Here is a 15,032-nt window from a genome sequence, read left to right as displayed (position 1 = left end):
ATCAGTCACACGTTGACTACTTGATGGTGCGTTTCATTTGCACTCGGAACTGGAAAGTCGGAATGACAGTGATGTGATCTCCGAGTTAAAAGCGTTCCAGTTGCCAAGTCAGAAAAACTTCGCACTTTAGCAATATATATATATATCAATTATTTATTGATTATTTATAGTTTACACGCGAGGCAGGTATCATTGAATGTTGACTCGGAGGTCGTGTGGATGTTCTGACTTCCAAGTTGAACATTCCGATTTAGGGGGCGTTTCAGTCGGGTGTTCCCGCTAAGAACTCGGAAATTCCGACTTCCATGTACAAATGGAACGCACCATGAGCGCGCTAAATTCTTTGAAGCACTGATTGGCCAAGGCCAGCAATGTAATGTGATTATCCGCAGCCAGTGATGGCTAAGCGGCGGCGAGTCATCACGACTTGACACGATGGGTCGGGTGTGTCTTAACCTCCGTGGCGAAGGCTCCGCCGAACCCCTAGGGTTTGATCGAACCCAGGTTAAGAACCACTGGTCTAGGATTTCCAAGCATACTTAAATGAGGCAAAATGTACTTCCGCATTACGAGTTACAAAGGGAGTGATACGAATGTCCACTTATTGTTTTTCTTTATAGAAATTGTTTTTCTTTATAGACCACACACACATGTTCGGAGTGTCCTTGAAAGCATGTCGCGGTCCTCTAGTCTAGTGACATCGAGGGACTAGAGACGTATTTGTAAACTAGAGATACATATATAGCGTTGGAATTTCACTGCTCTTGATGTGTTCAGGTCAGAATAAAGTTCTTAAAAGAACAGCAGACTCCGTGGGGGCACTACACTCACGCATATGCGTTAATTACACTAAAAAAACATCATTAATGAATTGAATTAGTTACCGCCGCTAACGTGCTATTTTTGACATTCCCAATAATAATAATTTAAGGTTAAACAAACTATGGCTAACAGCTGATAATGTAAACTAGGGGAAAATACTAACGTCTCTCTCCCCCCCCCCCATTTTGCACACGGCCCTGAAAGGAGGCAAGGCCAGTTTTCGCTTGTGACAACACTGCGCTTCATTTCTAACTATCATTTCGTGATTTTATGGCAGACTATAATGGAGAATTCTACCAGTGTTGTGGATGGATGGGAGTACTACTACGGCTATGTTGATCCAGTGATTGTGGATGAGAGCAAGTTGAAATACAATAAATGTAAGATGCTTTATTATTTAAAAAAAAATATGATTTAATTTCTTGTGTGACCGACTATTCATCAGCTCTTTCAGATTCTATTGTTATCGTATTTTGGATTATTCTGGCTGCTTTTGTGGGAGTCCTCTTTCTCTGTTTGAATCTCATGTCTGGAACTGGGCCACAGCCTTGGTGAGTGTTGGTTTTCATTTTTCTTTTATTTCAGTAAAATACTGAAACATACAAATGTTGCAGGAGTCCCAGACGCAGAAGTCAAAGGAGGCACAGGTCATCCAATTTCATCTAAGCATGCCTGAATAAAAAGGTGGATGTCTTTCCATGATGACATCATTACATAAATGGCATTTTCAAGTTGTTTTGGTCTGAAAAGCTCACATTTCATTCATAAAAAAAAAAAAAACACAGTACAAAGATTCATCTAACATTCATCAAGTCCTTACAGACGGCTCTCACGGCCGTTTCACTCTGAGACCATTTGTCGCTTTTTCGCCTGTCCCTGGTCACCATAGCGACGTGAGACAGGAAGCGTTGTGCCGAGCTGGCTCCGCTCCACACCTCGTGGATGTACAAAGACAGGAGAGACAGGCCCGCTTCTAGAAGGGGGAACAGAAGAACACGAGAGGCAATCAAAGGTGTGTTTCCATTGCATACATTTATTTGTTGGCCCTTGCTCGTATACACATTATAATGGGGCTGTGTGTGAATGTAGCTTGTCGTTCCAACTCCGTACAGTAGATGGCATCGTAACTGCTTTGTATGTTCGCCCCCGGGGGTCCAAACTTTCTCCAGCGAGGGCCACAAAGTGAAAAATGAAGGGATGCAACTTTGCCGCATTGTTATTTTGTAAAGGAACACATGTAGATATGCTAAGAAGTTCTACATATTTCATCTCAGCTTTGTTATATTGCTGCTGTTTTTCTTTTAAATTTTCCACATATTTCTCCTCAGATAATAAAATTAATAATAACACATTTTCGTCTTTAAAATTATGATATTATTGCCATAATATTTATACTTTTTTCCCCCCCATAATATTATAACTTTCCCCCAACCTAATTCTCCCCAAATGACAACTTCACTTTGGGTTGTTTGTTTCTTGCAATATTACTGTACGACTTTGAAAAAAAAAAACACATTTTTTTCTTTAATATTTCAACTCTATGCTACTAAAATGACATTATTTTTCCTCATATTATTATTAGTTTATTTTCTTAAAATTGCGACTTTTTCCTGTTAATATTTGTCTGTTAATATTTTCTGTTAATATTTAAAATTAAAAGTTTTTTCCTGCTGTTGTGTTTTTTTAAATTTTCCAACCATTTCAACTTTCTCCTTATATATTTTGTTCTCGTAATTATAACTTTATTCCCCATAATTTTATGACTTTATTCCCATTATATCATAACTTTTTCCCCTACCTAATTTTCCAAAAATGACAATTTTATTTTGTATTTTTGGTTCCTCATATGACTTTTAAAAAGTAACATATTTAATTTAACATTAATTTTAATATTTCAACACTATGCTATTAAAATGACATAATTTTTCCTCATAATATTATGTTTATTCTGATAAAATTGTGACTTTTTTTCCCCGTTAGAGCTCAAAGACTTTGTCCACTTTTATCCTTTGTTTGTTTATCATATTAGGACTTTGTCTTTTTGTTTTCTTGTTAATTACACTTTGAAATGTGCCTTGGGCCAATAAAAAAACAACAACCGTGTGCCGCAAACGGCCCCCAGGCCTCACCTTGGACACCCCTGCTGTACAGTAAAAGTTTCTTACCACATTTCCACTGATCTCTGGCGTCTTCCGGCCGGCAAGCAGAGACGACCGCTCGATGCGTCTCAGGAAGCTGTCCTCGTCTCTCCAGCAAACGTATCATGACGTCTGTGAACAAGCGGGAGGTTTCCCTTCTACCTGGAACGGGCGTCTGGCAGACTTGATGGTAGAGACGAAGCAGGTCTGCTTTGAGGCCGGTATCCTGCAGCAAGGCATCCACGATCTCCCCGTGCGTCATCACGCTCTCTTCCAGCCAGCGCAAGAAGATTTCGGTGCGTTCTTGGTCGTACACGTCCTCCGCCAAGCACCTGAGGGTCCATTTGGTGAGCAGGTGGGCAGTTTCGACAGCCAGCAGACTGGGATGTTCTGTGTGCTTTGGCGGAGGTTCACAAAGGGCCAACACAGGACGCCAGTGCATAAGAATGCTGCTGAGAAACAAGCGACATTCACTCAGGAGGCTCTCCTCTTGTGCTCCCGTCTCAGCGTCCTCTGTCGGCTTTTCTTTTTGTGTCCAGATGTGGGGGCTTTTGCCCCGCGCCTTGTCCTTCCCAGACGCTGAAAGAAAGCAAATGATGATAAAATGATGGTAAAAATTAAAATATGTTTTCTTACTTTGTATGTTTTTATTAATAACAATGTATCCATATGTGTGTGTGTGTTTATTACGACGGACTACGAGGGCCACATTGCAAAAAAAAAAATCAGATTTTGAGAATAAAGTCGTACATTTATTCTCGTAATATCATGACTTTATTATCGTAAATTTACGACTTTATTCTGAAAATCTCTGATTATTTTTTTGCAATGTGGCCCTAATACACACACACACACACACATATGCATATTTAGTCGTAAATTTATTCACGTGATATTACGACTTTTTCTCCTAAATTTACAACTTTTTAGTCATTATGGATATTCGTATCACTCCCTTTGTAACTCGTAATGCGGAAGTACAATTTGCTGACAATACACTCAAAACTGGATGTGGTGTCTTTGAACGCACCCCGAATTGCTCAGAAAGTGTGATTCAAATGTTCTGCTACTAAAAATTGCCAACTTTTTTTCAATGTGGCCCTAATACTCTGTCTTAGTACACACACACACACACCCACACGCACGCACGCACGCACGCACGCACGCACGCACATATATATATGTATCTATACTGCTAAAAAAATAAAGGGAACACTAAAATATCACATCCTAGTTCTAAATTAATGAAATATTCTTATTAAATATTTTGGTCTTGACATAGTTTAATGTGCTGACAACAAATTCACACAAAAATTATCAACTGAAATCAAATTTATTAACCCATGCAGGTTTGGATTTGGAGTCACACTCAAAATTAAAGTGGAAAAAGACACCACCTGCGCAGCACTTTTGAATGAGTGTGTGTCTTGAGCATTGTATATATATATATATATATATATATATATATATATATATATATATAGTAATTTACTATATTTTTTAATTATTTAATTTCAATGTATTTATTTAGATTTTTTTGTAATTTAATTTATTATTATTATTATTATTATGTTTGGGGTGGGTGGGAAAAGAAACAACAAAAAAAACTTTCTATTTCTATTCATCTTAATCGGTGTTTTTCAAAGCCTCCCCTACAAGGAGCCATAGGGCTACTGGTGGCCCACCCTGCTTAAGAGAAGTTAAGGAAAACAAAAAAGCTGACTTTAAAGGTAAATTGGATTGATTTATGTTATCGTGTTATTAGGCTGCGATTGGCTGGCGACCAGGCCAGCGTGTACCCCGCCTCTCGCCAGCTGGGATAGGCTCCAGCGTAACCCTGCGACCGTAATGAGGATAAACGGCATGGAAAAAGGATGGATGGATGTTATTAGGGCTATGTTATCTATCTTATAGCTAGTCCACAATTCTTGTGTGAATGTGCTAAAATGTTTGGTTGGATGTAATAATATTTTTTTAAAGTGTATTTTTTCCCACAGGACTGCAATCTATGTGTGGCAGTGGTGGGCTGAGGGACATAATGACTCTTTTGCAGAAAACATTAAAAGCGAAACAAATATGTTTACAACTCCAACTGAACTCTAATCTGTGGCTTTTTGTCATTTTTTTATGTCGGAACCGCCTGTGAGTGCTTTTGGACGGGGGAGGGGTGCACAGCAGCACCCGCTGCTCATTGAGAAGAGGGATAGGTGGCCAAAAGACTCGACTAGATTTGTTGCTAGTCGCTTTTTTGAAAAAGACTACTTAGAGGGGTATGATCTGAAAGTCGGCAACGTGTTTATAAGCGAGGGCAAACAGGCAGCGCCATATTTATTCGTGGTGGTCCTCAATACAGGCGGGTATCTCTAAAGGTCAAATTTCATGTTGAAATTTGTGTAAGGAGCCACTTACTGAAGAGTTCCTTCACTTTGTGCTTGTCACGCAAGACCTGGATCTGGCTCAGTAGCGCCGCGTGGCCGGACAGGGTGGTCCAGCACAGCAGCAGACAGAGTGCGTCGGCGTTGGAGAGAGGCTGCGCCGGGAGCATCAGTCGCTCACCTGTGTTAGCTATACTGAGAGCGGTGACCTGATGCTTCAGTATGGAAGAAAGAGTCTGCAGGAACAAGCTGAGCTGAGCTACCTTCACGCCCAACCTGACGGCAGAAGAAGCAGCACGTCAGCATCTTTGGGATAGAGAGGCTTCTCATCCAGCAGTTTGTACCCTCAAGCTGCCACATTTACCTCAAGCGTCTGCTGACACTTAATGCCACGCATAGAAATTCATTGATGAGTGGGAGCGGGAGACACTTGACTTTCTCTTCCGCCAGTGTAGAACCTTCTCTTTGCTCGGCCACCTTCTCCTTCTGCCCAAGGTTGGTGAACCACAGCGTGTGCAGCATGTGCACCACGGAACCCAGCAAATGCTGCCCCAGGTTCCTGAGGACAACAAACGTCACAATGACGCATCGATTCAAATCAAAAGACAAACCTACCTTTTTCCAACCATCTGTATCATCCAGGTCAGAATGCCGTGGTTTTTGCACAGGTTGTAGGCTGCTTTGTTGACACGTGCAGCCTGACACAACACCCTGATGATCTGCACCTGGTGGACAAAAATGGCTGTCAGCTCGTTCTCGCCACAAAAAAAAACATGCAAGTTTGAAAAACACCGTAACATTTAACTGCAAGGACATAAGTGCTTTTATAAAACATGTAAGCTTCTGCCGACCGTAACAGTTGTTGCTTTGTGTAATGATTGACATGTAGACGGACCAATGACATAACTCACTAACCACTGGTGCGGCATATCAGGATTGACACTGACCAATACGCGACATAACCACCCAATAGTTATAGCTGCGTGTAATGACTGACACGTAAACCGACCAATGAAGACTAAGGGACCTAACCGACCAATCCCAGTTGCTAGGCGTAACTACTGCTATGAAATGAGTGACTAGTCATACAACCAACCAATTGTACAGACTGACCAATGAAGACTAGGTGTCATAACCGACCAACTATCCGTGCTTCTGGGTGTAATGATTGACATCTAGACCAGAGGTCACCAACGTTTTTTCTTGCGAGAGCTACTTTTAGAAAATGAAAATGGCCACGAGCTACTCATTTTTGTAGAAATGATTTTCATACCTTTTTCAAACCCAAACAACTGAAATATGCTTGTTTTACCAAAACATTCACAAAATGCTGGTATCCACAACTCACATTTTATGTTTCAGAATACTTTTCTTTCTAGTGTTCTCACATTATTAACTGAAAACCTGAATGAAAAGCAGGCCTGCGGGCGCCTCATGCGGTCGTGGGGGGCTACCTGGTCCCCGTGGGCACCACGTTGGTGACCCCTAATCTAGACTGACCAACTAACCATGCTTCTGGGTGTAATGATTGACATCTAGACTGACCAATGAAGACTATGCGTCATTCCCGACCGTTTCTAGGTGTAATGACTGACATGATATGACTGCTTAATCGGGTGCTGCGTATCATGATAGGTATGTGGAGTGATCCATAATGAGCCAACCAATGACTATTGTAGCGTGTAATGACATGTAGACCGGCCATTGACTGTAAAGGGACTCTACAGTCATGCAGGAGTCCATGCAGGAGGGCGGGAAAAAGGGAAACAGCACAATGTTGGAATGCATGTCGACTATGGTAATACAGACCATTTTAAAAATCCAGGACATTTCACTCAGGTCCCTCAGAAGGCCTTGGTTCACCTTGACTTACGTATCATGACAAAGGACCAGACGAGGGCGTACCTGAGTGTTATCGTCACACAAGGGGCTGCTGCTAAAGCCGAGCAGGCTCAGGAAGATGCCTTGCTGGTTGCATAATTGGAAGCAGTGTCCGTCACTTATACCTTCCTCCAGCACGCTCAGGATCCACTCTCGCTCCTTTTTGTGCTGCAGAAACAACAAACACACACACGCACAAAAAAAACAGTGAGCAGACCGTGACCCCCAAACCTGCCAGATAGAGGAGTAATATCCGCCGAGGCTGCACAGAAAATAAACACATCAAGGTTGAACCCTGCAGACGTCAGCTGAGTTTGTTTGTGATCGACTCAGTGTCAACAGATGTCACCATCAAGTTGAGGGGGTGCGAAAATAAATCTGCTCTTGAGTGCTTCCCTTGAGTGCTTTACCTCCAGGTCGAAGCCGTAGAAGAGCTTGAAGAACTCGGGCACCCTCCTCAAGTCCAAACTCTGGTGGGACAGCAGGAAGCGATTCAGAACCACGTACATGTGGTCCTCTGGGGAACACGTAGGGAAAAGTCAGTTCCACTTATGCAAAGACACAGGGATGAATGATGCTGCTTGGGGACAAAGCAGGGGTGTCCAAAATGCGGCCCGGGGGCAAAAAAAAAGAACGAAGAAAAAAAAAAAAGAAGACGCTCGCATTTTCTTCCAATGTGGAACACATACGTAAACAAGATGGCCGCAACACTCCGTCGCGGAAGTAGATGCGAGCGTCTTCATCACATACACATGAACGCACAGGCACAGGGATACGGCGGGAGACAAATATGCGTTTTGTGAAGTCAGATTTTTTTTGAGAGGGCATTTTTGTGATGCAAATATATTCATCTTTTGAACGCATATTGTTTTGAGAAGCCAAACTCTTTATGTACTTAATTGTCCCCAGCAACTAAGTGGAACTACGTTCTTCATCACAGAAATCTGACCAGAACTGCACTTACGAGACCAAGTGGGGGGTCAAAAAATCTGAACTATCCCTTTAGCATGTGTGAATCTATATTATTCTTATTTTCTCTTATGTATACTATATTGGGTAATAGGAGTGTCAAGGTGACTATAGGAGTATTATATCATGTCTAGAGGCCTCTAATAATGTTAAAAACTGTATTTAGAAGGTCGTGAACAGATTTTCTGTGTGTAATATGTCTTATTTTCTCTTATTATTTCTAGTATATTGGGTAATAGGCGTGTAAAGGTGACTAGAGGGGTGTTATTTCATGTCTAGAGGCCTCTAATAATGTTAAAAGCCATATTTAGAAGGTCATAAACAGGTTTTCTATGCTCTAATATGTCTTATTTTCTATTATTATGTCTACCATATTTGGTAATAGGCGTGTAAAGGTGTATATTGGGGTGTTATTGCATGTCTAGGGAACTCTAATAATGTCAAAAACCGCATTTAGAAGGTCGTGAACAGACAGGTATTTATCTGCCACTTACCAGGTTTGAGCATCTGCTGAGCCACTTTGCTGATGTACGTGGTCAAGACAAAGGGAAGTCTTTGATTTTGCTCTCCAATCCCGTTCTTCACCGTGTCCAGCAGATACAGCAGCTGTTGGCCAAAAAGTAATTCCACCCGTCATTGTAGGGCACTCTTTTCCCACACAAAAAATAAAAATGCAGCGATGCTTTCCAAATCAAATCACCTGCTTCTTTTCTCGGAAGCGGGCGCCCTCCAGGTGCTGGTAGAAGCAGGTCAGCACATGGTACGCCGCCGCCCTCACCTTGGCGTCGTAGCTGCTCAGGGCCATGACGGTTACTCCCAGGGCGTGGATGGAGACAAACTTGAGGCAGTCGACCACCGACTCTGCGAGTGAGAAAAAAGGAATGACGGCGAGCGGGTGGAATGACGGCGACGAGCAGCGACGTGATCGGCGAGAACTCACCTGGTCCAAGAATGACGCTAAAGAGAGGTAGAAGGAAACACGGGTCGTACAAACTACTGTCTGTTTGCTGGAACAGCATCTCTTTATCCTCCTATCAACATCCAGAGATTTTACATACACTGACTTTCTATTGTCACAAATGTCACAGCTGATGCAACAACTTTGCGGCGCTTTGTCTAATAATGCCATTTTGGAACGCAAACCTGTGGAATAATGCTGCGCCGCTGGGGAAAGTGAGCAACAGTTTGGAGCATCTTGTCGGTGTTCAACAAGGCCAAGATGTCATCCGAGTGGGTCTGCTTCCACAGAGAAGACCCCAGGCTCTTCCTGGTTTTGTGGTGCTCTACAGCCGCCGGACCCCACAAGACAGACCTGTGGACGGAATTCCACAGTATGAGAGTGTGTGTGTGTGCGTGTGAGCAACAAGTGCATTGGTCACATGAAGAAGAAATAAAGTTACTCACTGAAACTTGAGGAGGCTGAGATTGTTTTTTTCATATTCCTGAAGGAGCATCAAGATGGTTTGATCTGTCCAAACACAATAATGCATAAAATATAGAACAATTTCAAGGCATTTAAAAAAAATAAAGAATAAATAAATAACACATTACGTCAATTCATACGCATTATATACACCTAAATAATAGATACATTACCAGTCAAAAGTTTGGAGACACTGTCATGTTATTGTATGTGTCTCCAAACTTTTGACTGGTAGTGTACATACATTAATAGATTACAGATTTACATCTGGATAGTTCATATTTTCCTCACAGTTTCATTTGATCGAGTTTACTTTTAAATACCTGTATTATATTAAAATTGTTACATGAGTTCCTCCTTTTATTTAATTCTGTCCTTCAATAATAAATTAATAAACTAAAAAATATATTTTATTATTATTCCTTATTTTCATAAAAAAATTAAAAAATATTTAAAGTAAGTATTGTTTCATTTGTGTCATTTTTTAAAATTATTATTATAGTTGTTTTTTTTAAACTAATGTATTACCTGTAGTTTCGAATGTAGCTCCATAAGCTAATGATTAAGTGTCTCTAAACCTTTGACTGGTCGTGTCCATGCATTAATATATTTTACATCTGTATAGTTCATATTTTCCTCAATTTACTTTGAGATATCTGTATTATAGTAATTTGTTTTACTCATTAGCTCCTTTTGTTTAATTATGTCTTGCATTATGAATTACATTTTAAAAAGTTATAAAATAAAATTATTGTAAAAAAATATTATTCATTATTATTTTAGATTTAAAAGTTTTGTCTGATTTAGTCATTTAAAAAAAACATTTTATATTTTTTTAAACTACCGTATTACCTGTAGTGCTGAGTGTAGCCCCATAAGCTCCCAAAAGTACCAAGAAGTGATTCATGTTGCAGACTGTAGGACATTTCTTCACCAGACAGAGGAGGAGGGACACTAAAGCCTCTGAAACCCCAACAAAAGTCAAACATCCAGTGAAGCAGTAAAGATTTACATTGTCAATTCTTTTTTTAATGTACCTTTAGCCTGACTCCTGCGGGGGTCGTCTGAATCGGAGTCCAACATGGTGGGCAGGAACAAGGAGTGGCTGCTGGCCATCATGTGGAGGGCAGATAAAGGTAGCAGGTCTTTCCTGTTGCCGCTGGGGTGGTACATCACATCCAAAAGGTTCCTGAGGGCGTTCAGGAAATGCTGATCTCTGTAGCGATACCTGAAGAAGAAAGAAGTGATTTGTAAAGAGAATATGTGAAAGAGGTAAATGTCTTACTTCAGTCCAGTCCTGACAAAAGAGTTCCAGTTGGCTGCAGCGTCGTCAGGGGATGTCTACGCAGTAGATCGCAAATGATTAAAGTCATAAAGTGAACCAAAGCATGTTGCTGGAGGGGGAAACTTACAATGAGCTTCTGCAGTCTTTCCAAGACGTTCTGTTCCTGGCTTGATGTGACTGCTGGTGTCTGATCTTTGCTGCGACTGTAAGAAGCAATCACACACTTGAGGGCAGCAGTGGTGATACTCTTCCTCCAGGTTTCTCCTTCTCCTTCCTCTGGAGGGTCAGCCAGCTTCTCTGTGATGACGTCCACCAGCGTCCACCTGGGAGGGAAAACAATTTCAAAGCAAAAGTTCTGACCTGATTCCTTTTTTTTTGTTTAGTTTTTTATGGATTCTGAGGACAAGCGACCTTTCAAAATTGTCAGCTTTCTGCAGGGCACCTGGCAGGTTGTTGATCAAGTCCCTGATGTCTGTGATGTCTGCAGAGAGCCTGATCAGCGCCACCAGCGCTTCAACCACCCCAGCATCTTCTGTCATGTCTCCGAGGGCAGACTGGATCAACTTGGCCAGAAGACGCTGCTTTAGTGCATTTAAAACCTCTTTTTGCACTGCAATGACACAATTAATAGTCAGACTGCATGAGAGACAAATCTCAGATTATAGTATGTACATATACAGTATACTGTATGTTGTTTTGAACAGAGGGCTCGAAAAGAAGTAGGGAAGTGGAGAAGAAGTACAAAGTAAGAAGCAAAAAACATACCACTTCCACACAGAATGGGCTGACTCCATGCAGTGCAAGTTAACGGAATGTAATGTAAGGTATTGTCGCATCAATGTAACATTACTGATGCCTAGTGACCACTGCAGAATGCTACCTACAACTTGTCTATAAATATTTTTTGACCAATAAGCCACAGCCATCGTTTATTAATTAATTAATGAATTTTGAAAAACAGCACTAGCATGAGAGAGCGATGCTCAAACTGCAAAGTGGCAAGGGATGACTGTACAAGCATAGTCAAGGCTCAATAAGTGCGGCGTGTAGGAAACGTGTTCATGTTCATGTTAGCAGGTCTGCAACCTCGCTTCACATCAACATTTCCACATGTCCTTGTTTCTGTACAAACCGTCTTTAGGCCTGGTTGCATCGTCTCTCCCAGCCACCTGCAGGTAGGTGCGGATCAGCGGGAGGAAGTCGTCCACCATGTCAGACAGCTTCTTGGAGTTGTCGGGCTGCAGACACCACATCTCGAAGAAGAGGAGCTGTGCGGAGCAGTGCTTCAGCAGCAGGCATGCGACGGCCAGGGTGTGAGGGAGAGGACGCCGGAGGCAGTACAGCAGCACGTCAGTGTGGATGAGCTGTGCGCTTCCGGGCTCACTGGACAACGTCTGGAGCAGGAAAGCCTCCAGCGCTGGACTGGAGCAGGACAGCAGCAGCGTGCCCAGACCGTGGAGGTGAGCTTGCGACAGGAAGATGCCGTGCTCCTGGTCAAGGTCCCGCCTCGCTGTAGACTCGGTGAGAATCTGCAGCGCAGCTTGACCGTAAACGCTGAGTTGGGTTTGTGTGCCTGCGGTGACCAGCCTGTCCTGCGGGAGGAGCAGCAACTCGGACACCACATCTCTGACTTTGGAGGGCTCCATGTAGCTGTGCAGGGACAGGAGAGCCTGGAAAGGTCTGGAATGTTTCACAGGAGTCTGGGGACTTATCTCCTTAAGCTCCTTGCGCACGGCTTCCTCCACAGCGCCTGCGTAGGCGGCCAGAAGCTCCAGGTGGCCTAGCTCGCACAGGGTGGGGGCGCTCATCTTCAGCAGAGTGGTGGTGTCGTCACTCAGCTGAGTGCACATCTGCTTCAGTCGCATGGGGTTTAGCGAGTGTGGAGGCAGCGTGGACTGTTCCAAAGCCAGATACCATTGCTCCACACATGGATGTCTGAAGATGGAGGCCAATGCCGACAGAAGTATCTAAAATACAAATTACAATCCCTCAGCAAAATGAATGATCAATATTTTACTGTATTTTTCCAAGTTTTATCAATATTATGAGCGTTCAGTGTATTTCCCCATACTGGTTCTGTTCTTTGTGTTTCCTATAAGATCGCTGTTTCCAGAGCTGGGCGGAATCACAGGACACACCTTCTGTCCAGGAGGAGACAGAGGACACCATGCCTCATTATGCTTGTTACGTTTCACTTTGCCCTTCCAAACTGGACGGCTCTGCTACCGATTGGCTGTCTGGCCGATTCAAACCGATTATTTGTAGCTGGGAGACACCGGTTCTTTCCTCCATGCTCGGAGAACGTGCTCAGCTGGAGTTCTACCTTTTGGACATTTATTAGCGGTCGCGTCTTTTAGTAACACGCCCAGTTGTTTGTTCTGGCACTCTGCTTTTCTTAAGCATTAAGTAGTAACATTTAGTTTTCATGCTGCCTTTTGCCAGCTCAAAACAAAGCTCAGCCGGTGCCTGCTGATCCCTCCTTTGTTGTACTTTGAACTATCATTAAAGAGACTATAAATCTCGAGAGTCCAGAGCTACACCACACATAACAATGCTACATTGTAGTCACCACACAAGCAACCCTACTGCTGCTGTCTTGATCTGACTTGCAATGCTCTACCAAAACCACTAGGGGGAAGTGTTTTCCTGAGAATGAGCAACCACAACTCTTGTTGACCAGCTATTTGGCTTCCTGTGTAGTAGTAGTAGTTGTAGTAGTAGTAGTAGTGGTAGTAGTAGTGAACAATGGCGATTGAAGTTGTTTCCACATCGTTCTTGGGGTTGGAATCAATCGAGAATCGATGTAGAACATCACTCACTATTATTGTATATGTCGCTCAGAAACTGACATGTGGTTAAAATTACAGTTGCTGAAGGATGGAGGAGGATAAAGAATGTATGCCTCTATCTCCTATACTATTCACCTTGCAATTGAGGGGATCAGGGAATTTAAAAAATATAGTAGATTGCTACAGTTTGCCAGGGTTCTGTTCCGAGGCCACCACTGAATGGAAACATATGGACAAAAATCGAGATGCCCATAAAAATGTCAATTTTTGACGCTCTGATTAAGCCTGGGCTACGCTGCTGCATCCAGGTGTACGCTTTACTTGCAATGAATTAGCTTGACATTTACACCCTTACTCTCGCAACATAAACCGACAGGAGTTCATCAAACAAAATCGACTGCTCAACTCGAGGTGCAACCAAAAGTTACCAGTGATATGTTGAACACATATGCGGTATCAAAATACGCTTACACACTCATACACACAGAAAACCATGCTATTTTATACTAAATTATAACCCACAAGGCATGCCGGGTAACTTCTGTTTGAGGAAGTTACTTGTGGGTTTCATAGCATGCCTTGCGGGTTATAAATTAGCATATATAGTATTGTACATGACAGTGTAAGCATTCATTTCGATACCCGAACAGTCTGTGTGGTGCAGTTACACGATATTTATATCATATTCATATAAATGCTCATGACATGCTCCTCCTCTGCGGCATTGTTTCTTTTGTTTTGTTGGAACGGAAATAATGTACTAAAAAAATGCCGACCAATCACAGCTGACGCAAGCTTAGATTTTTTTTTGGAGGTGCAAGCCGGCGTCACTTATTTGGCATGAATCCTTTAGCTTCTTCTTCTGTGATTACACATTACTTACATATGACCGTTCTTGGATGTTTCCTTTCTGTTGTATTTTTTGCCTTGTGGCTCTCCTTTTGTTCCTAATTAAAAGACTTTCTACTCACTCCTTCGCCTCTTCTCTGCATTCTCAAGGTCCAACCACTACTAATCGTTACAAAAGAAAACCCCCTTGCTCTTTTTAGGAGTACATTTTGTTGGTGCTCTACTCCAACATGGCTATATTCTTTCAGTATATGTGCGTCAATCAATATTAATCACATTGCACAATAATAATGGTAATATATTACATCCATGACACTACCTTAATGATGACTGATCCAAATCATTGCTCAGTGATTTTTTTTTTTTATCCTGACCTGCTCTTTGTTGGCCTCGCCAGTGGTCGACTGGTTGACTTCCAGGAAAAGGTCAGATCCCTCTTGGCAGTTCTGCTCTGCTGGCTCAGAGTCCGAGGACGCCTGCCAGCATTGCAGCTTGGATAAG

The 15,032-nt window shown here is 42.4% G+C and overlaps 1 protein-coding gene across 1 annotated transcript in view; it reads right to left on the bottom strand.

Moving 5' to 3' along the window:
- Positions 1 to 1,254: 1,254 nt before the first annotated feature.
- urb1 (URB1 ribosome biogenesis homolog) overlaps positions 1,255 to 15,032 on the bottom strand; it is a 34,962-nt gene continuing 21,184 nt past the window's right edge. The window contains exons 21-39 of the mRNA XM_054795034.1: positions 14,906 to 15,032; positions 12,026 to 12,860; positions 11,305 to 11,503; positions 11,021 to 11,216; positions 10,894 to 10,949; positions 10,646 to 10,836; positions 10,461 to 10,571; positions 9,590 to 9,653; positions 9,329 to 9,497; positions 9,126 to 9,216; positions 8,886 to 9,046; positions 8,680 to 8,791; positions 7,627 to 7,733; positions 7,241 to 7,384; positions 5,951 to 6,060; positions 5,700 to 5,894; positions 5,370 to 5,611; positions 2,988 to 3,539; positions 1,255 to 1,795 (exon numbers count right to left, since the gene is read on the bottom strand). The exon at positions 14,906 to 15,032 is cut by the window's right edge and continues 59 nt beyond it. Of these exons, the coding sequence (XP_054651009.1) occupies positions 1,617 to 1,795; positions 2,988 to 3,539; positions 5,370 to 5,611; positions 5,700 to 5,894; positions 5,951 to 6,060; positions 7,241 to 7,384; positions 7,627 to 7,733; positions 8,680 to 8,791; positions 8,886 to 9,046; positions 9,126 to 9,216; positions 9,329 to 9,497; positions 9,590 to 9,653; positions 10,461 to 10,571; positions 10,646 to 10,836; positions 10,894 to 10,949; positions 11,021 to 11,216; positions 11,305 to 11,503; positions 12,026 to 12,860; positions 14,906 to 15,032 (3,841 nt within the window). The 3' untranslated portion in view covers positions 1,255 to 1,616. The remainder of the gene's footprint in view (positions 1,796 to 2,987; positions 3,540 to 5,369; positions 5,612 to 5,699; positions 5,895 to 5,950; positions 6,061 to 7,240; positions 7,385 to 7,626; positions 7,734 to 8,679; positions 8,792 to 8,885; positions 9,047 to 9,125; positions 9,217 to 9,328; positions 9,498 to 9,589; positions 9,654 to 10,460; positions 10,572 to 10,645; positions 10,837 to 10,893; positions 10,950 to 11,020; positions 11,217 to 11,304; positions 11,504 to 12,025; positions 12,861 to 14,905) is intronic.

This window comes from Dunckerocampus dactyliophorus, chromosome 12 (genome assembly GCF_027744805.1).
Source record: "Dunckerocampus dactyliophorus isolate RoL2022-P2 chromosome 12, RoL_Ddac_1.1, whole genome shotgun sequence".
NCBI classification, from domain to species: Eukaryota; Metazoa; Chordata; class Actinopteri; order Syngnathiformes; family Syngnathidae; genus Dunckerocampus; species Dunckerocampus dactyliophorus.
This window is presented reverse-complemented; position numbering and strand designations above follow the sequence as displayed.